This window comes from Pomacea canaliculata, linkage group LG7 (assembly GCF_003073045.1).
Source record: "Pomacea canaliculata isolate SZHN2017 linkage group LG7, ASM307304v1, whole genome shotgun sequence".
In the NCBI taxonomy this organism is placed as follows: Eukaryota; Metazoa; Mollusca; class Gastropoda; order Architaenioglossa; family Ampullariidae; genus Pomacea; species Pomacea canaliculata.
In genome coordinates, this window is record NC_037596.1 from 18,486,099 (window position 1) to 18,507,708 (window position 21,610).

Sequence of the window (21,610 nt, forward strand, 5' to 3'; positions counted from 1 at the left end):
AACATAAAGTAATTGGCAGCAGTTACAATGTTTTGTCCGTGTGAAAATTTTGATTCTTATCATGGTTTAACCAAAGTATATTCTAAGAGGAGGAAAAGCTGAATAAATTCTGCGATGCAGGCAAACATTTTGTAGAATAAGATAGCTTCTCCACTGCTTTTTGTTGGGTGTACGTGATTGCCACGTAAAGTTCACGTGATGGCCTCACAGTATTCACGTCGTACTCTAGTGGAAGCTGCTGTCATGAAATAGAGTTGGAGCGAGGTCTGACCGGCGAGGGCGCCACTAGTACCAACTGCGACACGCAGCGGGAGACCGGGTAGAGGCGGTTGTACTTGTCTGTCGGCCTCTGTTCATTCCGGACACAGACCACCACCTTCCTCTCCACCCCGCGCACGGACGAGCCGCACGTCACCCACACCACGTCACTGCTGGCCGTGGCCACGTCGGTGACGTCAGCGTCCTTCTCCACCACCCGAACAGGTAGGCCCTTCTTCATACCCTGAATAAACTTCTTGTTGTCCTTCGCGCTGCCAACGCACAGCACCAGGACGTCTCTGTACTCCAGGTCGGGTGGGTTGGAGACGTCAGGCATGTCACCCGGCCTTCTGTACACCACAGTCTTCACGCTGGTGGCGGCTATATCTGTGACAAATCATCCACTTGCATATCGGTAAAGTATTTTAAAAACTGCAACACCTGTCATCAAAATTCATTTGTTTATTTTACATTTTTATTTGATTGTTCTTTACTTATACACAGAAGCTCACTATGCCTAGAGAATGAAGAAGAACCTTGCAAAAAAAGTGTTACATCGTGGACGAGAAACTCAGATGTAAAATGATGACAGTTTTGTTCAGGGTAGATCGTCACATACTCACCAGGTGTCAGGAACTCTGTCTTGGCACCAACAAGGAGACTGTGTAGAAAGTCTCGCACCTGCCCCCCGCACACCTTGCACCCGCCAGGAGAAGTGGCAGAGTGTCCTGCACCCTGGTGGAATATTCGTTTGACAGAGGGGCCGTCTGTGGGGGCAGGAACGGGTAGATGGGTGTATCCTGTGACGTCACGACCAATTTCGTCTGACAGCTCCACCTCCCGGGTCACGACCGGTGGGTTCCGCAGCGGCCTGGTGAAGACGTGGAGCTGCCACCCGGCAGGAGCCAGGGTGTGATAGCAGCTCGCAGCCCACAGATGAAGTCTGCGGTTCGTAGCCAGCAGAGTCTCGCAGAATGTGCGAAAGTGAGGCGCCGTTCTCCATCTGTTACAATATATTTGTTTAGGTTTATTTCCTGTTTTGATTTTATGTCTGATGTCTTTCAATCCTTCCTGACAATAAATTAGTTTTATTCTTTCTTTTATTTATTCTCGTTGCTATTCTTCCATTCACTCATTAATCGTTCATTCTGTCGTTTCTTTATTTATGTTTTATTTTTTTCCCCTTTCTATATTATTATTTTTTTTATAATTCTTTTGTTTATTCGTTTGTTAACTTGTTTTTTTTATTTTGTTATTTATTTATTGCCTATTTCGTTCATAGCTGCAAACACATTTATAATCAACCAATGACAAGAGCAGTCTGACCACCTTACCTGTCGTCCGGTCCAGCTTCATCAGCGATGATGTGTAGGTCGCCATCCTCCTTCCCCTTCATGTCGTCAAAAGCTTTGGCGAGCTCTGGCCCCGTCTCCAAGCTGTACTCCACAAGACGGAGTCTGTCGCCAGAGCCACACCTTTGCTGGACCAGAAAAAACAGCATGCGACAAGCTGTGAGGCTCTCGTGGCAGGTGCTGACGATGTAAACTCTGTGCCCCTTCCGCAGCCACTCGATGGCCATCAACAGCAGCACAACGGTCTTGCCTGTGCCGGGAGGACCAGAGATGAAGACGAGGGGATGTGCGGAGTTGAGAAGGTTGACCTGCTCGGGGAACAAGGTGATCTGCGCGGTGTAGCACTCTCCAGTCACTGACACGGCCTGACTCAAGGTCTTCAGGGCCAGGCGTGGGGACATGATGCAGGGGACGGTGACAGTTGTTGCTGGACCACAGAACCTTTCACATATACAGCCCCCTGTTCTATTAGTTTTATAGAAAACAATGATGGAAACATCGCAATGTTAACAGGCTAAGCCGTCCAGAGCATTTCTGCTAGGACAGTCATGTTGCAATATTTTTAAATGTTTTATGGTCTGTACCTACCTGGCCACTAAGGTCCTGTACATATTTCCTGACATTTGACGGTCAGGTCCTCCACTACACACTACTCGCTCCCACCATCGCCTGAACTCTCCAAGCGTCTCTTCGTCCACGTCCCACGGTGCACCGGCGTCAGGAACATGGTCGCTGCAGAGAAAAATTTCCCCGACTTGCGAGGGTTCTGTAGCTCCTAGAAGATGGTGAAGATCCTGAAAAAAAATTCCCTTTGAGATTTATTCATGTATAAATGTAATCTACGAATCAATCAATGAATCAGTCGATCAGGAAACTGGCAAATCATAGTGGTCTTCCTGTATTCCACCCTTGTCCCCACTGGTATCACCCACCTGTATTCCCTGCGGGTCTGCAGCAATGGCCTGCATCACCATCCCTTTGGTGAGATTGGGGAAGGCCACGACCTTGGTGACCCGGAGACCAGGACAGATGTCGGACACGATGTGCGACAGGACCGCCTGAGCTTTGTCGAGCTGCTTGGATGCTTTGCGCAGTTTCTCTTGAATCTGGGCGTTCATAGCCTCGTGTGAGATGCCCATCCTGTCCAGGTTATAGCCAGACGACTTGACCTCACAGACCACGAACCCGTAATGTTTGTGTATGATGAGGATGTCGAAGTCCCCCTGCTTGTAATTTTGCGGTAAACATGGCGGCAGGTTTGAAGGGGAGGGAAGCAGGGCGGCGACTGCGGTGTAAGACGGTTCAGCCAGGTAGTCGCCGAACTTGAGCTGGCTGAGCGCCACGAAGACGTCGCCATATTCTTCCGCCATCTTGTTAAAGCAACTCAGCACACGCTCCAAGGCAGAGTCGTCAGAGAGGTCAGTCTCTTGCACGGGGAGGGGCCTAGGGGTCAGCGCGAGCCCGTTGAAGGAAGGGGGCGTGGCCTGGGCGTTGATAGCCTGGTCCTGGGGGCGTGGCTGTCGAGGAACTAGCACGTGTTGACCTGCCACCTCGTGAGCCACCACCGGGACCCGCTTGACGAAGACAGCGGGAAGAAAGTAGGCCTGGGATTCCAGCTTTGGAACATGTCTTTGACCCACTGCTGCCAGAACGCTTCGGCGTACGCTGATATCATTTCCTGAAATACCAAAAGGATGCAAAGTCTCAGTTGCTGACACACAGGTCGTCATAACAGTCGCACAGTTTTGAACGATGTAAGACTTGAAAACAGGTTTAAGGTCAAAATAAAAATAATTCTTGACTTAGGCACATGAAAGAGGCTTCGTCCGTTAATTGTCTCTTGTCGTCTGACCAATTAAATGTCAGATGAAGAGGTTCATCAAAATTATCTTATAATGTCAACTAGGAAACATAGTCCTAATGTCTACCATCTGAGGACGGACAAACAGGAAAACAAAACAAAACAGAGGACGAATAAATACTGAAAATAAAAAGCCAGATTCATGGACCATGTTCACACACAATGTTTTCAAAATGCTGAAATATTTTTAAAGAAAAAAGGACTGATTGAAAGGAATATTACAAACACTTGCTGACCTTTGTGCCAGACTTCTGACAAATGAGGCGGATGGCCTCCATAATCTGAGTTCGAGTCCCACGGATGGCAAAAACAGACATGCCGGGTATTGGGGTGGACTGTGTTGTTTGTAAACAGAGGCACCCGAAATAGTTTTGATCTCTCGGATAGTATGGCCATCTGAAAAACATCGCAGATGATTATAAGGTAAAATTGAACAAAATTCAAATATATTTTTAACATAAATATTTGTCTCCCAATTGAAGAGTATCAAGGACAAAAATTACCAGTCTAAAATATCTTTGCTTATAGTGGCTAATTCAGCAGTGAAAACTTTGTCTCTCAACATATATAGAGAAGGGGGATTTTATTTATTCATTCACTCATTCATGTAATCATTTAAAACATATATCATCTGTTACTTTCTAGCGTTCTTTTATTCGATTATAATATTTTGTGTAATTTTTCTGTTGGATATTTCGACTGCCTTTTATTTCCAACTCTGAGATTAAACTGCGCAACTTTCTAGAGGTCAGAGGGCAAGACTATACAGGTACTCGCACACCAGTACCTTTGCCGATGACCAGTCCACACAGGTGGTCGGGTACCGCGTGCAGACATTCCTCAATGGGGGTCCGTCTCTTCCGTTTGCCGACCTCCCCCTTACTCATGGTCTGAAATTGAGTTTATAGTCTCAAGTTTGTTTTGCTTTTAACCTGAAACAGAGTTTGTTACAAAATTCATAGCTTATACCTGACTTTGATCATAGCAAAAAAAATAAAATTAATAAATAAATAAAAAAAATAAATACTAATTATTATTTCCGCAGACAGTACAGTACAGGCGTGTCATGGTGTAGCGGAGTACAACACCTTTCTCTCTCTCTCACCTGGACACATAGTTATGGGCTTGTGCTCACGTTTGTTATCCTTGTGAAAAGGTAAACAGGAACATGTTAATGTGTCCTATTGACAGTTGACTGAAAATACGATTTGGAGAGAGGAATTAGTCCCTACTTGCAGCCTGCACATGTGTGTGTTTATGTGAGTGTCTTCTATATTTGTACATATATATATACGTGTAAGCATGCTTATCTCTATGTGCTACCAAGATCTGTCATGTGCACAAGTCTGTTTACGTGACTGGAAGTTAAAAATAGAATGTGACTTATGAAAGAAGGAATCCGCTCTGTATTCACACAGTCACACACACGAATTGTTGATATTTGAGTCTTCTGTCGCCAAAGCCCATTTTTCTCAGGACTGACATATTTATTGGGAAAGGAGAACAGGTAGGGGAGCTAACCAGGTCACTCCGCCCTCCCCCCACCCTCACACCCTTCACACCAGATTGTTGAGAAGGGTTTGCTCCCTGTAACTCGGTGAAGCTTGACTTTGGCTCAGTCATCTGATACCTCGTTATTGATGTGTTGTGCTTGAAACTACGATACCGTGCACAGCACAGCTGTTGATGTTAGTAACCATGGAGACATGTAAAACAGGGGATCTCAATAGAAAAATAATTCAAAGTATGAGATCAAATACAAATTATTGAGCAATTGGTACTGATATTGTACCTGTCGTTATAATCAAGGATGTCAAGCAGCCGAGTAAAAACTTCTCACACACACGCACGTGCGCACACACACACAGGGTGGGTTTAAAGTAAATGTTCATTCAGTTTAAAGCCTGACCCGATTATCATTACATTTGATCCAATAGTATATATAAATAAACATATGCACACATAATACACATGCACACACGCACGTGTGAACACCTGCACGCACACATACCAAAGAGCTTGTCTCACGTGACAGAGTTGTGTACAGTTTCCCTGTTGTCACTCCTTCCTGACGCCCACCCAGTGCCCCGTGCCGAGAAGCGAACACACTGCCCAGCCTCGTCCCAAGTGCCATCAGGTGTGAGACCCTCCGTCTGCTCTCGTGAGGGACTGAAAAACGTTGTGGAAGTCGCGAGGCGTGTGAGTGGTCTGCGCATGCCTCGTGATCCACTTCCTGGTGCGATTGTCCTTGTTGAGCATTGGGCCTTGAAAAAAAAAAGCCACCCGCACCCCGCCTGACCTACCCATTTATCCATGTCATAAAGCAGGAGGGGAGCCAAGTCCGCTGAGTGCAGACAACATAATGTATCACGCGCCGACAGTTAAATTGCCTGAGAGTCTCGTGTACTCGGTGTGTTTGACTGCACTGCCTTAAACGGGTGCATGCTATTCACAGTTGACAGTGTTATGTGGTTGTACACATTGCCCTAAATGTTGTGTGTGTGTGTGAGAGAGAGAGAGATCTTGTTTACATGTGTGGACTAAAGATCTTAGTATGAGTTGATGCGTTTATTCTATTCCCTTGCTTCAGTCAACAATAAAAATAATGTCACAGAAAGTTCAACCAAGGCTTCAGACACAGTGCGAGTTTTATTTTTACTTTTATTCTACTGAGAAAGATTGCATAGAGTGATACCATTCACCCCCGACAAAGTAAATAAAATGAGTTAATAAAAAATCTTACATATGTGCACATATTCCTGTATATTTATTTGTGTATTATTGTGTGTATACAAAAATAAATAAAAAGAACGAATGAGCGATGCTAGGCAGAGGAGAGGAGAAATAAGGAGAGGAAAGAAAAAAAAACCAAAACTGGAAAAGGTGAGAAATTTGTCTACAAACGTTTGTTGTAGAGAAAGATGGATGGGAATGTGAATAGTCTACAAAGGAATGCGATTGTGTTTTTTCATCTCTCTTTCACTCCAGGATGACAAGAACTTATCAATAAGTTAACGGAAGCTTCCTGAACCTGGTGGTTAGAATAATGCGATGTTATTTTGATTTTTCTGTCATCTTGTGTAATATTTTTGCAGCAGCAGCTACTGGCGCCATCCAATGAGATTCAAACCGTATCTTCAATAAAGTCAAGCAGCGCTGACGTCAGGGACTGGGCGGCCATCGCCAGGTGAGGAGGGGTACACCAGCACCAGGTGAGAGGTGCATCGCGACATGGGGTACAGGCGGTGATACACATCGGAGTGGCGATACTCGTTCACGAACGCACACCACGACTTTCCTCTCCAAGCCGCGAGCTTGCGCGCCGTTCAGCACCCACACTACGTCACTGCTGGACGTAGCTACGTCCTGCACGTCACTACGGCTGCCGCCCTCTATCACTCGCACCGGCAGCCCTGCCCTCCGCAGACCCTCCACCACACCGCTGTTGTTGCGCAGGTGACCAGTGCAGATGACCACGACATCCCTGAAACCCAGCTCCCATCGCGTGCGGTAGATGGCGCTGCTGCTGAACCAGGCTCGCAAGTTGTGGAGGTGGTGGTTGGCGGTGAACTGCTGGGTGTGTCGGCAGCCAAGTGGTTGTGAAAGATTGAGACATCATTGCATCACTGATGAGGCTAGCAGCGACGACTGGTGTGTCCATGTTCATGGAGTCAGATAAAGGGAGGTCACTGGTTGATACTAGTAACAGAAATGAAGGAATGCAATAAACAACGAAAACTGATTGTTAGACAAATTGTCAGTAAAACTAGATGTCATAGTGTCACTGTCAATCATTGTCTGATGCTTTTTACTTTTTCCTGCCTTACCTTCCCTATAACTTTATCTGAATCATTCTTTATTTATTTTCTACGTGTGTTTTTCGTTCCTTCCTTCTTTTTTATGTTTCTTTTCTTTTGCTGGTTCTTTATTCTTGTTTTCTATTTTTTTCCCTTTCTTTCTCTCCCCCCACCACCAAGTCCTACTCATCTCTTGTAAATATCTAACAACCACTTTTGTACATGTGGCCCATCCACTCTCTTTTGATATTTTGATATGTTTATTGCAACTTATTTTTAGAAATTACTTGGCTTATTCTTCTGCTCTAAAGGGCGAGGGTCTAAATGGAAAAAAGAATGTTTCGCTTACTTTACCTCCCATTAATAAAGAATTATCATTGTTATTGTCATCATCATCTTAATCTACTATTCTACATTCTACATTCTTAATCTACATTCCTACTATCAAAGTAAACTTGTTGACTTACATCCAGAGCATAAAAGGTCACTTGTCCCCAACCCCAGACGGCGCAATGCCTCTGCTATCTCCATCCCGCAGCCAAAGCAGCTTCCTGGGTGCTCGCCGGTGTGACCTTCACCTTCATGGTAGAGAAAGGTTACGGAGGGGTCACGCGGAGTGTGCGCAGTCTCCTTGTCGTACTCCTCCACGTCGGCGTGAAATTCGTTGGCCTTTGGCCACCTCCCGCACCACTGACGCCGGGTACCGGAAGGGCTTTGTGAAGACGTGCACGTCCCAATCCGGGTGAGCCGCCCCCTGGCGGCAGCTGGCGGCCCACAGGTGCAGGCGGGGATCAGTGACTGCAGCTTGTCGCAGAACAACTGGAAGCGCGGCTTTGGGAAGGTTGTAAAGTAGTCATCAGGCCTGTACCTGTAAGTCAGGTATGTACCCGTGAGTGTGTTTACCTGTAAGTCAGGTATGTACCTGTCACTCTGTGTTTACCTGTAAGTCAGGTATGTACTTTCTGCCCTTCCTTTCACATTCACACATTCACATACTTTCATTCATTGACTTACAGTAAGTCAGGTCCCGCTTCGTCCGCGACGATGAACAGCTCTCCGTCCCTGACCATTGACCCCAGTTCCTCCACCGCCCTCTCGATTTCTTTTTCGTCCCTGAAATTATACTCCAGTAACTTCAGCTTCTCACCCCGCCCCTTGACCTCCGCATAGCGCTGCAGCAAGCTGTGCAACGTGATGCAGGCCACGCAGCTGCCCTCCCACGTGCTCACCACGCACACCACGTGGTCATGACGTAGCCACTCCTTGGCCGCCAGGAGCAACGTCACGGTTTTGCCGGTGCCCGGGGGTCCGGCCAGAAAGACTTTGGGTGGAGCCATCTTGAGGAGGTGAGCTTGCTTCTGGGACAGCGGGATGTGTGCGGTGATGTCTTGAGGTCCAGCACCTGGTCTGACCCGTCCTCTGCTTCCAAACTGAGTCTGGGCAGTGAGTAGCATGGCACTGTCACGGTGCTGGCTGACCCCCAGAGCCTGTCACGAACATGGTAAGTGGTTTAACTTTGTCACAGATTGTACACAACGGAGTTCATTCTGTCGACAGGTAAACTTAAACGTAAACTTATTGAACTTAAAGGTAATCAACAGTATGCGCGGCTGCAGACATGACCAGCAACGTATTGTTACCTGGCGATCAGAGTTTTGTACACGTCAGCAGTCATGCTGTGGTCACGACCATGTCGAACCGTTAGGTGGCGCCACCAGTCTTTTAGTTTGTCAGCGATTTGTTGATTTCATTGGGCGGCACTTTATCAAACATGTGGTCAGATGTGAGGAAGTGGGCGCTAACTTCGGTGTCCTCCTCCGCCTCCAGACAACGACTCAAATCCTGAGTAACAAGAACATGCAAATAATAAGAGGAGAGAAGGAGGAGGAGAAGAGGAAAAGTAAGAGAATATTTACCCTCTTCAACTGCACTGAAATAATCGTGGAAGCAGGAAGTTAAATATAGAACATTAACAGTAGACAACTCACTTTAAATTATACAGAACATACGAACAAACAAACACACACGCATATATCATGTTATCAAACATCGTAAAGAGCTGCCAATGATTATTTATTGTCGCCTGGTTAACTTATGGATGTGTGTGTGTGACAGACAGACAGACAGACAGACAGACAGACAGACAGACGTCATCTGAACCACCAAACTGACTTTTTGCAGCTGCAGGTCCCCTGTAAGAACCTCCCTCAGCAAGTCCTCGTGGAGGTTCGGTAAAGCCACGATCTTGATGACGCGAAGTCCAGGTGCAACGTCCGACACGACGCGCGACAGCCACCCGCCAGCTGCGTCCAGCTGCAGCACAACGTCGTGAAGAACACACGTGACGTCATGCAGCACGTCAACACGCGCCACGTCTCTGTGATGCACGCCGTTGGTCCGCGACCCTCTCCTCTGCTGCAGGACATCGCCAGCCACCCTGACATCGCAGACGACGAGTCCGAGGTGCCGGTGGATGAGCAGCAAGTCAAAGTCACCGTCCCAGAAAGGGCAAGGACGATTGTCAGCCGGTGTGGGTTCATGACCTCCTACAGCCCCGGGCTGTAAACATCGCGGTAAACAGGACTGAGAATGACCACTGCCTCCTGGTTCAGATGAAAGAGTTTCCACAGACACTGCAGCACTCGACGGAGAGCTGTTCTGAGAGGCAAGAGACCGTTGTGCGAGCTGAACACCGTGTTTGCACCCGGCGCATGCGCAGTGGGTCTGGAAGCTCGAGGTTTGGACGAAGTTTCTGTCCTGCAAGCCAAGGCCTGGTTGTGTGGCTGGCCGTTCTGAAAGATGCCCTCAGGCCAGACATAGGACTGCGATTCCAGATGGAGGAAGGTCTGCAGCACCCACTGTACCCAAAACGCCTCCAGCTTCGCCGGAAAGAGATTCTGTCAAATAATTTTGTACACATGAAAATTACTCAGACACATTTGGTTTTAAATATTGTTGAGCAAAACCACATTAAAAAATAGAACACAGTGACAACAAAATACAGTCATAACGAAAGAATACAATGTATAAGTGATAACAAGAGAGTAAAGATATAAATAACAACAGAGCAGTACAGGGTACATACTAACACAAAGATACAGTGTGAGACTAATGACAAAACAATACAGTGTATGAGTAATGACAATACAGAGTCTACTTATATCTATAAATATACAGCACGTGAGGTTGATATTAAAGGCGCACGAGGGCATTGTTCTGTCTCTAGTCACCAGTTAGTTCGCTTACTTGTCAGTCTCATTGTCTTTTTCACTTATTGAAAAAAATGGGTGAAAGAAGGCAGAGGATGTTAGGATGCATGTGTACCTGTGACTTGAGAGCACCTACACACCTGGTACTTCGCGAGCATTCACCACATTCTATCGACATTCACCAAAGTTCCACGGACGTACCTGACATTCGATATACATACCTTGCTTTTATTTTTACCTTGATGGGTATATCAGGGGTCTCATTTAGGGAGGGAACATCTGAGGTTGAGACACTCGCGCCACCTTTTTCCTGGGAGGAAGCACCTGAAGTATGTTGAATATTAAAAGTTAGACAACATCGCTCATTAAGGGTCAATCATACATGCCATCCTTGACTCACTTAATCAATCAATCAAAAATCCACACAATTAGGCTTTTTAAATCTTTTTTATAAATATATAATGTCACCCTTTCATCTGTCATTTTAAAGTGATGAAAAATCTGTAAGAAAAAGGGAGGAGTTCTTTGAGTAATTAAAATTTGCTTTTAAATTTTATAATTTTTTCCTGACGAAGCAGCTGCTCAATGCTAAGCTAATAGCATTTGAGTTGAATGTATAATTGTCTGGAGGATGTTTTAAGCTAAGTAAACTTTAATGAGAGTCAAAGCATGTACACTTGCACTGCTGAAGGTCACAGAGAGTTCACATACCTGTGTGGAGTTTGTCCCAGGTGAGGTTGAAAACATCTTGTCCTAGTCCTGATTGGCTCTCCTTCAGGATCCCGGATCCAGTAGACGAACTATTTTCTTTTTCTTCATTAAACTTGAAAAAAATGCTACAACATTTATCTCGTGTTTTTGTTTGTGGTTGAGTGTTTATACAGGTGTACAAACACACAGGCAGAACTAATTCAGGTCCGTTAGTTGTGAAGCAGGACACACGATGTTTTCTCCTTGGAGCAGCTTCTCTCATCGACATTCAACTTATTATCTTTATCCTCTTCTCCTTCCTCTTAATTTCTCATTAGCTAACTTTTTATGCTCTCTTTTTCTTTCTGTCTTTATTTAAATTTTCCCTTTCGTCTTCCGTCGCTGTTACACTTTTTCATACTTTTTGTATATTTCATTAAAAAATTTCTATGAATCTTTTTTTCTTTCCCCTTTTCTAGTTTCTAGATTGCTTTATCTAACACGTATTCACAATAAACAATCTTATGTAAACACAGATACATGCAAGTTCTCGTGCAGACAGAGAAGCAGGATGACAAGGATACACACCTGCACAGGTTTACACGACTACGCGCATACACACAGACGTACTAACAAAAATATACTACTACCTATTCACATATAGGTAGGAGTATAATTATTTTTGTATGTTTATTTTCTGAAGTGTGGAGGCACTTCTACAACAAGATATAAGGTGAGGTTGGAAGGAAGGAAGAAAGGAAGAAGTGAAGGTAGGACATGCAGATGACATGGTGATGAACATTACCTTCTCGGAATGATGCTCCTTTGCAAAAGAAACATGGCGCGGAGAGGGTTGACCCGACATTTGTACTGGTAGGACCAACAAATAAAATACATTCACCTTTCACTCACTGACTTTAAATGTTATCTTGCATCTCATTAAAGCTCAGACAGATAATCAGGCAGCGAGGTCAATGAAGCATGCAGCCAGCCAGTCAAAATACACGATCCACATAAATATGTGCTTGTTAATTATACAGATACTAGCTGCTTACTTGTGCGTATGCATCTTCATATAATTAAAGAAACATTCGATAATATCAGTATCAATTAGATACAGGAAGTTAAATGGATTAAAATTACCATTTTCAATAATGAGTAATTATTTTCAACTGCAAAGATCGCATGAAAGATTTATTGGTGAAATCTGATTGGTTTATTTCACTGAACTTTCGTTGTTCCCTGTTTTTGGGAAAATCCGTTTTATTAGTCATTTTTTCTAAATATGTTGCAGTGTATCTGTTTAGGTCGTATCATCATCACATCGTCGTTGTCCTCGTCATTGTCCACATTCCTATCCCACAAAATGTTCGTTATCAGTTAGCTCCTCTAAGTTTCTACCTGTCTGCTTGTCAGCCTGGTCGTACCCTCCATTCTGTCTACTGATTGCTTACCACCCTGACCGTCTAACATTCTCTTGTTCATATTTATGTCTGACCTAGTCACGTGCAGATTCCACTATTAGACAAAAGTACAAATTAGACATGAAAACCAAGCTAGAAGGAAGGATAAAATAAAATCCTTACCGGCGTGCAATGCTGTCGGGAGGATGTGTTAATATGAAGGCCAGAGGTCGAGGTCTCCCCCTCGACAGTCAGCTCGGCTTGCCAGGTGAACACACGATGCGAGTCAGTGCTCAATGATGTCAACCTGATAGACAGCTGCTTGTACCCTGATATATATCTATTTTTAGTCGCGGGGTAAACTCCGAACCTGTTTACCAGACGACGTGTCCCTCCCCACACCCAGCCCCTGGTCTCTGTATCCTGTTTCTCAGAAACTCACAGCTCGTGGGGTCAGGAAAGGAGGCCGGACTGTGTTTTTATCTTTATTTCTTCAGATCGCTGCACACTGCGAGCCTTCACTGATGTAGCCGCCATGTTTTTATATATTTTCTTTTCCGAAAAAGTGAATGAAAGGAGTACACAGAGCTGTCTACAAACGGGCGGCTTATATCTTCAGGGGGTGATTTTGAGTTCATGAAAAGCTGCAGCGCACATGAGTGAATCATTATCATCTGTCTGTTGCCATCTGTGTGTCTGTCACGTGGTACATCGCACACGTGTGATTGTGATGCTATGTTTAGTTCTGAGGAACTGAATATCAATGTGAGCTTGGATGTGTAACAGCTTGCTTATAAAACACAATCCAGTAGTTGAAGTTTATTTCTTTCTCCCTCATAGCCAGACGTCGCAACTTATTTTTATATTTGCTCATCATTCCTTCCCCGGTTCCTTGACTTACCTGTCTCCCTTGCTTAGCTTACCTGGCGATTACAGGTGCATTTCATAGAAGTACACGTGGCTCGAGATAAAATCGTCTTCCCTGGCTTCTGGGAAATGGTGTGTAAGAAATTAATTACTGATATAGGTTCTCACCTTGTCAGTGCACACAGCCTTTGTTGATTATTATCCCTTAATGACACATAAATATGAATGATATGTTGGTCTATCTCTTGGGTGGTCTTCCTGTTTACCTTCAGCGTGTAAATTGTACCGTTGATTATTATAGTAAATATAGTCATCTGTATCGGAGTGACATTCAGTCCGTCTATAACAAGTAGACATTTTTAAAAGCATCTTTAATTCCAAACATAGACATGTATGGTATATCGGGAAAGTTTCATCAAGCTCTGGTCGGGACGCGATTCTGGGTGCACCTTGGTTGGGTTGGTTGATTCAGTAGGAAAGTGCTTCCACCTTGAGGCGATAGGGAGAAAGGGAGAGGGAGGGAAACCTCCGATGGTCAGCCATGCCAACAAGTGTCGCATGTAGACAGTCTTCCTACACGAGATATGAAATTCCTACGGTTTGTTCCCATCGAATAATAATAATGAGAAGCTGTCATACTCATTCAGTAACGCACATGATTGATAAAACATGACAAACAAGACATTGTAGCCATGGTAATTATTCTATATTCATTCAAATGAACAAAAATTAGTCACTGAAATACACGTGCAACATGATATTCTCTATGCTTTGTACAACAAACCTTTTGTAAAATTTGAAAATGAAACACATCTAACTTAAACCATCCCAATCCTCAATATTCAAACATCAAAAACATTAAAAAACACACTGGTATACATCGTGAGATAGTACAGCAGCACGGCTAATAACTAAACATACGTACTACTATCTAGCAATATCCCATGCCATGATTTTGTTGTAAAATAATTACAAATGTCCCCTAAATGCCGAACAATAATAAGTCAGACTGCAATGTGTCCAGAACAAACCCATCTGTCACACGTGTATCCTCGCTGTTACATTCCTTCAAATGTAATATCACTAAAACACACCCACCTAACACTAATCTTTCCTAGCACTGCAACAATTCCAACAAAGAGTAACCTTCTCTAGGTGTCACAAACTGTTCTTCCACATCCACCCCAGATTCCCCAAAATGGCAAAAGGGAAGATTGCGGCATCTCACAACTCCTCCTCGACTCGTGTCGCTGCACCCGGTGAGGGTGGCAAGACCAGCACGAGCTGTGCCATGCATCGAGACAGCGGGTAGAGTCTGTTGTACCTATCGGCATCGTGGTGATCATCGCGAACACACACCACCACCTTACGCTCGATACCGCGAGCTACGTTGCCGTAGGACACCCACACTACGTCACTACGGGCCGTGGCTACGTCCTCCATGTCCTCCTCGCTTTCCATAATTCTTGTAGGGATGTTGGCACTTTTCAGCCCCACCACCACACCTGAATGGTCGTCCACGTGACCGAGACAAAGGACCAGGACGTCCCGGAACTGAAGGGCAGGAGGGCAGACAACAGGAGGGCTGGCAGAAGCTGCAGCAACCAGAGCCAACGGCTCTGTAAACAAAAGTCAAAAGGAGATAATTGAATGTGTTGCAATGATGTTGTTGTGGTTATGTTCTAGTGATGATGATGGTTGCCCAGCTCAATCGGTTACTTCTTTCCATCTTTTTTGTTGTATTCAGGAATGTTATTCTTTTTGTGGTTTAGCAAGAAAAAAAAGGTGACAGCGCTAGGACTACCTAAAATATGGACAAACATTTTTGATTTTTGAAAAGGTAATCAAAAGAAGGACGTCAGTAATCAGTAATAACAGAAAAAGAAAACAATACGAAATGATATTTATGTCAGAAGAAGTGTGCCCGAAGTCTCTATAATGGTACCAAGTAAATCCCTGCAGACATTAACCGTAAAGACAGCAAAACCATCATCAATAGTAAATAGTTTATTGCTTAGTAACTAACATTAGAATCATGGGAAGAGGTAAATGTTCATAAATATCCCTGCCAAAACAGCAAAAAAACTGATTGTTATACAAACCGGAAGGTCTGCTGTTATCGTCTGTTTCTCCAACACCAAGACTCCCGATGAAGCTGGCAACATCCTTGCCGCACTGCACACAATTGCGAGGATGCTCTTCGTCGTGCGAGGGTCCACAATGATACACAAACTTTACGGATGGACCGTGCGTGTGGTCGGGTACACCCCGCTCTGTGTAGGCAGCTACATCATCGCCCAGCTCCTGTGACAAGGCTACCTCGGTCACCACTGTCGGAGGGGAGCGGAGGGGTCGAGTGAATATTTTCACTGTCCAGTCGTGTGGAGGAGCAACACCGTGCTTACAGTTCGCCGCCCAGAAATGGAGGTCAGGAAGTTCTGGCAGAAGACGATGACAAAATTTCCACAAATGTTGACTCCATACAGATGGGTAATCTTGATCAGGACTCCAACTGTCCAAATAATTAAATGTAGAAGTCAGTGAACAGTGATAGATAGCTTGATTGATGTGTTGAAGGAGATTGATAGATGCTTTTACATGAAAGATCTGTATTTTGCTATTTATTTTTCGCAAAGTTGATGGCCTCCTAATGTAATCACAATTAGCATCTAAGAATAAACAAAACAAGTGACTTTTCGGGTACACTTGAATACCATAAATGGCAGTCCTTAAGCGACTACTCACAAGCGACTACTCACAGATCATCAGGACCGACTTCATCAGCGATGACATACACGGACTTGCAACCTCCTGCTGCCTCCTTCAGGTAATCAAAGGCTTTGTCGGTTTCTTTCCCTCCTCTAAAGTTAAAATGTATGAAATGAACCTTTCCCATGTGTTGTGAGTCGCCCTGATCTCTCAGCCACTGGAGTAGAAGGTGGTACAGCATGCGACACACTACGCGACTGTTTATCCACGTGCTGAGCACGTAGACGTCGTGACCACACCTCAGCCAGTGCATGGCTATCACGACAAGTACCACTGTCTTGCCGGTACCCGGGGGGCCTGCCAGGAACACCCTGGGTGGTTGTAAAGTGAGCAGGTCGACTTGTTCTGGAAACAAGGTCAAGAGGGCGTAGCGCCTCCCTGTCTCGGACACGGCCTGCCCCAAGGTCTTGACACACAGACGGGGCTCACACAGGCAGGGCACCTTCACTGATGTGGCCGGTCCACAGAACCTGATTTGGAAAAAATAGCAGTGACAGTTTTTGCTTTCGATTTAAACGCATATAATATTTTATGACAACAAAGAATAAAAAAATCAAAGAGTATGAAAAGAAATCGAAATAATGTGTAGGTACTAAACTGACAATGTGATTTTTAACTAATCAATTGACTTAGATGTCTATAGTTGAGTGGGTGTGGGAATAGCTTTCTGTAGGCTCCACGAACACACAGATGATTCAATGCATCGATGAATAGACCAACTGAAGAATGCATGTACCTGGCAACGAGAGTCTTGTAGACATCTGAGGTCATAAAGGGATCCACTCCAGAAGAAATCACACAAGCCTCCCACCATTTCTTAAGTCGCCACAAAATGTCGTCTGTTAGTTCCCATGGAGCTCTGGGACTGGACAGTTGCTCAGAGAAAATGCAAACGCCAGTGATGTGATCAGTGTTCAGGCAGCGATGCAGCTCCTGTACGAATAGTGTCAATAATTTTTAGAAAAAATGTTTAAACTTCATTCGCTTTCATCAGCATAACGAGAGCTTAACTTAACATACAGCAACTCGTGAAACTGAAATATTAGTGAGGCACTGTCTCTGTCAGACCGTCAAATAGGAAAAAGTCTCAAATATCTGTTTTAGCTTACCATTGTTCTTCTTTTATTCTCACCTGTGCCAGCTTTGGATCAGCGCTCATGACTTGTTGTACCTTACCGGAAGTGAGGTTAGGTAAGGCAATGGTCTTTGTAATACTGAGTCCAGGTGCAACATCAGAGACCAGGTATGACAGCATCGCCTCCGCTTTGTCCAGCTGTAACACAGACCTTCTGAGCTTGTCCCCTATCCTAGGGAGGTCAGACTCTGCCTCACTCGAGGTTTGCTCACTGTCACCTAAAGCTTTTATTTCGCACACGATGATACCATAGTGTCGGTGGATGATAAGAAGATCAAAATTTCCTTGTCTCCAGTTCCTTGGCAGAGATTCAGGGAGGTTCAAAGGATGGGGAAGCAGAGCAGCGACTGACATATAGCAGGGCTCGCCCAGGTAGTCGCCAAAGTTCATCTGACTGATGGCCATGAAGACCTCGTCTTTGTGTGTCTCCGCCATCTTGTGTAGAGAAAACACAACACGTCCTACGGCCGCATCAATCGCCATGTCCGTCTCCTGGACGTTGGGTGAGTCAACGGTGGTCGACTTTCGATCAAGGACGTGAACGTCTGCATCTGGAATTTTTGTCAGAGGTACCCGGTTTATGTGTGTAGCAGGCACAAAATAGGCTTGTGTTTCAAGCTCAGGGTAGGTAAGTTCTACACATTCTAACCAGAAATCCTGAGCTTCTTTGGCGATCAGATTCTGTAAAAGAAAAGATTTATTATTAATACTTGAACAATTGCATAATACACTGATCCTGTGAAACAGTCCAAGGTGCTGTTGAAATGTGTTCCTTGTAAAATACTCATGTGTTTTAAAGAAGTGTATCTGATTCTTGAAACTCTCCATAGAGGCATACTTGTGTAGGGCCAAAGGGAGATTGTTGCAAGCGTTTGAACAAGCGTAGGTGAAGGCAGTCCCAGGCGCCGGGAAATGAAGCCAAAAGGTATGGGATGCCCTAACAGATTAGTATATTTTTGGTTACCACAGGTAGAACAAGCAGGTTCATAATTAGCATTTAGAAGATCAGGTGTGTTAAAGGTGCGACCTCTTTTTTGTGTGCAATTTGCACCATAAGTTGAGTACAGGATTTCGTAGGATCACCCTCAAACTTGCCTATCCTTATTCTCTACCTTTTAAAAGCAATGATTACTCTGTGAAGTTAGCAACCCATGTCCATTGTCTAGGTTTTTTGAAAAATTTATGTTTTAATTTTTATGGCAACAAGCAGATGTATTTTATAGATGTTTTATAAAGAGGCAGGAAAATTGATCATTTGTGACCACTATAGGGAGAAGCAAAAGGTCCTGAGTTCACATCTCAGCTCGGGGCTTACATATTTCGCTCTGGATATGACAGTGGTGAAAGGAGAAGATTATAATTTTTAGGGAAAGACATAAGTACGTGTTGAGACCTTTTCACGGATACTTACATCAATTCCTGCTTTCTGATATATCAGTTTCGCTGCCTTCATGATTTTTGAACGAGTCCCGCGGATAACAAATATTTCAAACTCAGGAACACGTGATTCAGTATTATCCTTTTGAACATGAGCTCCAGACAATCTTTCAATTTCTTGTATAGACTGTCCTCCTGAAATGAAATTCCAGTTACTTCATTGACTTTAAAGCATAAAGTTTCTAAAGAAAGACATAATTAAATCTTCTCATCAGCAGAGTTCACAAGATATTCGTTTGAATCCTAAGCTCAGACAGGGGAAGGAAGGACTAAACACTGCTCACTCTTACCTTTCCCGATGACCAGACCGCAAAGTGATGCCGGCAACGGGCATCGACATTCTTCCAGTGAATCTCTTCGACGTCTGCGGTGTCCGGCGCCATGATGGCCAGAGTGCCCGGATGTAGCAGTCACGCTCATTGTCTGAGAACTGCACCAAGACGTTGAGGGTTCGACAACATAAGGTAATGTTCGCCACGATGATCAACTGTAAGTTTAATATGTGATTTTATGATGGGGGATTTTTTTTTAGTTACGATTTGTTCGGCTGCCCGCTGTTTCAGTTTCTATACTATCCTTGTCCATCATGTTGATTTGATCTTATGGCTAGAAACTTTATTTGGCTGCTCTAAGTAACACTTAGTTTCCCGATAATTTTAAAATTACGTGTGTATACTTTATCGTGATTCAAAACACAATGTAGTGAAATGTAGAAAAAACGTTTAAGTATTTTTCTTTGCTGTCTTTGTATATATATATAAACAAAACAAAAGCAAAAATATGTTAACTCGTAAGCAAAATAAAGGACATGGCAGGGTCAAGGTCGAGAAGGGTACAATTGACGGCAAGAAAATTCAAAAAGTCATCTTCAGTCATATTAATCAATTGCAAGACAAATTTTCCATTGACAATAAGCGTAGTACATGTAGCTGGATACAAAAATTCTGTACCCACGTTACCTTCTTGACCTCTGAAGCAAGTTTGTGAAATCACTGACCTGCTCACACAATATTGTCACCAGCTTGTCTCAAGAAGCCATCACGAAGACCATTGAGTGCTGTGACCATGCTGCTGGGTCATGTGACTGCGTAGTAAACATATCAATAAACAAGTTCACACTTCCTCAACACTTTAAAACATTTCACGAAGATTTATCTTGAGACATATTTAATTCCTTGGACAACTTTCGCCATCAATCGTTCAGAAGACAAAAGACGTTTTACTTACGTTGTTGAAGTCAACTCTTCCCACAGGACAGGACAGACAGCCCGCCAGCAAGCACTGACTACAAGCAAAGTCAGTCTGCACACGACACCACGATGTTAGTCAGCAGCAACTGTGTGTTTGTCAGTATACGGGGGACACGGGAGGGGAATTCATTTGAAAAATACCCGACACGCAAGGAGAGGAGGGTAGGCGGGGTGGTAAGCTTGAGACGTAAACAGCATGATGTCAAGGCTACACTAGGACACCTGTACTCAGTGGCTCCGGCGCACGCACACAAATATGTACACACCTTGACAAGGACACACACAGGGACACAAACAACACAAGCACAATCACGTGCACACACACGCGCATGTAATAGCATATACATGCACACAATCACACGCAGAAGCTAGCACATAGCAGCATCACACACTCAACATTCAGCGCACAGGAAAACACTCACCTGTGCACTCACGTTCAAAACATCAAACGTGTTTGTGTGCAAAGGTGCGTGCGTTTGTTCCTGCGTGTGTATGTGTTCGCTCGTGTGTTGGTGGGTGTGCAAGTTAATTTTGTGTTATTTATTGCATGTCCGCATCATAAATTCACGGAATTGCCTGTTCTTGTCAACAACAGCTTCAGATAATGTCCCTTTTAGTTGACGACTAAAATAAACGTCCTTGAGAAAACAGAACAACACCTTCCTTCATGGGTCGGTGTGCCGTGACCTGAAAAAAAGGTCATGCTGATATTTTCTCATTTTTGATCTCCTCCATCATCACACAAATTTTCATCTAGCTCTCTGACACGCACTTGCATTCATACTCGCACGCACTCACTCTCCCACCTTTTTTAAATGTATAGAGGAATGTCAATATTCTGTTGAATGTAAACAAAGTTGTGGTATAGAAGTCTTCTCTCGTGTTCTGTGTCGTGCATGTCTTGTGAAATGTGAGGCAGCACGACATCGGCCTAAAGTCGTCTATGGAGGTACCATGAATGATTGTCGATGCCGACAAAGGAAGGACTGTAATACAAAATATAAAACAATGGACTGGTCATACCCTGGATGTCTTGCTCACTACCACTCGGGACAAACCTCAGTAGTTATTCTTATCAACCGCCGTCTCTCTGCCGTTATTAGTAAAGAGGACCACGTGCCACTGTTGCCTTGTCCATGCAAGATGGCGTCTTGCCCATGCAGGTGTGCAGGTGTCCGGACAGGGTTGACAACGGGTCGGCTTAATACTTTGATGCAGAATTTTGGTTATAACGTCACAGAACATTATAAATCAGTAAATTAAGATAAGGGTCGATAATGTTTGTAATATAAATGGACAAAACCAGAAAGAATTTTTTTATTTGTAAGAAATAATTCCTGACAAACGAGAAATAACTATATTTCTGCCACAGTTATTCAAGTTTCAGGGTGGCGGTGGTGTTTGTGCTGTCCTCTGTCCTCCTCCCAAGGTATGAGTGGTAGTGTAAGGTGTCCTCCCTTGCCCTCTGTGCACTGTCTGCTTCACTACCGCTTCCTGAAGAAAGGCTGCTGCCTGTCGGGTAATGAGACAATTAGGTGTTTTCAGCAATGTCGGGATAAACAGGAAGCAGGATTCGTGATTA

The 21,610-nt window shown here is 44.3% G+C and overlaps 3 protein-coding genes and 1 long non-coding RNA gene across 7 annotated transcripts; all 4 read right to left on the reverse strand.

Annotated features, from left to right (window-relative positions):
• Nucleotides 1-69: 69 nt before the first annotated feature.
• LOC112568123 lies at nucleotides 70-5,654 on the reverse strand. Of its 3 annotated transcripts, none has more exons than XM_025245234.1 (8): nucleotides 5,483-5,654; nucleotides 4,259-4,361; nucleotides 3,708-3,867; nucleotides 2,543-3,288; nucleotides 2,199-2,404; nucleotides 1,593-2,051; nucleotides 882-1,261; nucleotides 70-645 (listed from the first exon to the last, which is right to left on the reverse strand). In XM_025245234.1, exons 3-8 carry the CDS (start codon nucleotides 3,865-3,867, stop codon nucleotides 242-244), a joined length of 2,355 nt encoding a protein of 784 aa, XP_025101019.1. In that variant the 5' UTR covers nucleotides 4,259-4,361; nucleotides 5,483-5,654; the 3' UTR covers nucleotides 70-241. The 3 variants fall into 3 exon arrangements, with proteins under 3 accessions (XP_025101019.1, XP_025101020.1, XP_025101021.1); XM_025245235.1 differs by having other exon boundaries at nucleotides 4,259-4,403; XM_025245236.1 differs by having other exon boundaries at nucleotides 5,500-5,653.
• A 442-nt stretch (nucleotides 5,655-6,096) lies between these two features.
• Nucleotides 6,097-10,794, reverse strand: LOC112568701. The gene is made up of 6 exons (XM_025246137.1): nucleotides 10,716-10,794; nucleotides 9,441-10,165; nucleotides 8,909-9,110; nucleotides 8,283-8,755; nucleotides 7,736-8,136; nucleotides 6,097-7,170 (listed from the first exon to the last, which is right to left on the reverse strand). The coding sequence occupies exons 4-6, from the start codon at nucleotides 8,720-8,722 to the stop codon at nucleotides 6,848-6,850; spliced, it is 1,164 nt and encodes a 387-aa protein (XP_025101922.1). The 5' UTR covers nucleotides 8,723-8,755; nucleotides 8,909-9,110; nucleotides 9,441-10,165; nucleotides 10,716-10,794; the 3' UTR covers nucleotides 6,097-6,847.
• Nucleotides 10,795-11,184: 390 nt separating this feature from the next.
• Nucleotides 11,185-13,156, reverse strand: LOC112568702. The gene is made up of 3 exons (XR_003100154.1): nucleotides 12,754-13,156; nucleotides 11,973-12,037; nucleotides 11,185-11,300 (listed from the first exon to the last, which is right to left on the reverse strand). It is a non-coding gene; the product is annotated as an uncharacterized LOC112568702 (long non-coding RNA).
• A 635-nt stretch (nucleotides 13,157-13,791) lies between these two features.
• Nucleotides 13,792-20,169, reverse strand: LOC112567860. 2 transcript variants are annotated; one of them, XM_025244721.1, is made up of 9 exons: nucleotides 20,006-20,169; nucleotides 19,776-19,862; nucleotides 19,069-19,265; nucleotides 18,753-18,913; nucleotides 17,339-18,022; nucleotides 16,943-17,139; nucleotides 16,197-16,676; nucleotides 15,540-15,949; nucleotides 13,792-15,056 (listed from the first exon to the last, which is right to left on the reverse strand). In XM_025244721.1, exons 3-9 carry the CDS (start codon nucleotides 19,196-19,198, stop codon nucleotides 14,662-14,664), a joined length of 2,457 nt encoding a protein of 818 aa, XP_025100506.1. In that variant the 5' UTR covers nucleotides 19,199-19,265; nucleotides 19,776-19,862; nucleotides 20,006-20,169; the 3' UTR covers nucleotides 13,792-14,661. The 2 variants fall into 2 exon arrangements, with proteins under 2 accessions (XP_025100506.1, XP_025100505.1); XM_025244720.1 differs by having other exon boundaries at nucleotides 19,069-19,208; nucleotides 20,006-20,168.
• Between the last annotated feature and the right edge of the window lie 1,441 nt (nucleotides 20,170-21,610).

What these genes read in the sequence shown, in the direction of transcription:
- LOC112568123 (XM_025245234.1), bottom strand. Translation starts at nt 3,867, where the DNA reads ATGGCCATACTATCCGAGAGATCAAAACTATTTCGGGTGCCTCTGTTT. An exon ending in TACAGGACCTTAGTGGCCAG is followed by an intron (nt 2,052 to 2,198) that starts GTAGGTACAGAC and finishes TATATGTGAAAG; the next exon opens with GTTCTGTGGTCCAGCAACAA. An exon ending in GAAGCTGGACCGGACGACAG is followed by an intron (nt 1,262 to 1,592) that starts GTAAGGTGGTCA and finishes ATATTGTAACAG; the next exon opens with ATGGAGAACGGCGCCTCACT.
- LOC112568701 (XM_025246137.1), bottom strand. Translation starts at nt 8,722, where the DNA reads ATGCTACTCACTGCCCAGACTCAGTTTGGAAGCAGAGGACGGGTCAGA. An exon ending in GAAGCGGGACCTGACTTACT is followed by an intron (nt 8,137 to 8,282) that starts GTAAGTCAATGA and finishes CCTGACTTACAG; the next exon opens with GTACAGGCCTGATGACTACT. An exon ending in TGACCTTTTATGCTCTGGAT is followed by an intron (nt 7,171 to 7,735) that starts GTAAGTCAACAA and finishes TTCTGTTACTAG; the next exon opens with TATCAACCAGTGACCTCCCT.
- LOC112567860 (XM_025244721.1), bottom strand. Translation starts at nt 19,198, where the DNA reads ATGAGCGTGACTGCTACATCCGGGCACTCTGGCCATCATGGCGCCGGA. An exon ending in CGGTCTGGTCATCGGGAAAG is followed by an intron (nt 18,914 to 19,068) that starts GTAAGAGTGAGC and finishes ATTTCATTTCAG; the next exon opens with GAGGACAGTCTATACAAGAA. An exon ending in CGATAACAGCAGACCTTCCG is followed by an intron (nt 15,057 to 15,539) that starts GTTTGTATAACA and finishes TTTTGTTTACAG; the next exon opens with AGCCGTTGGCTCTGGTTGCT.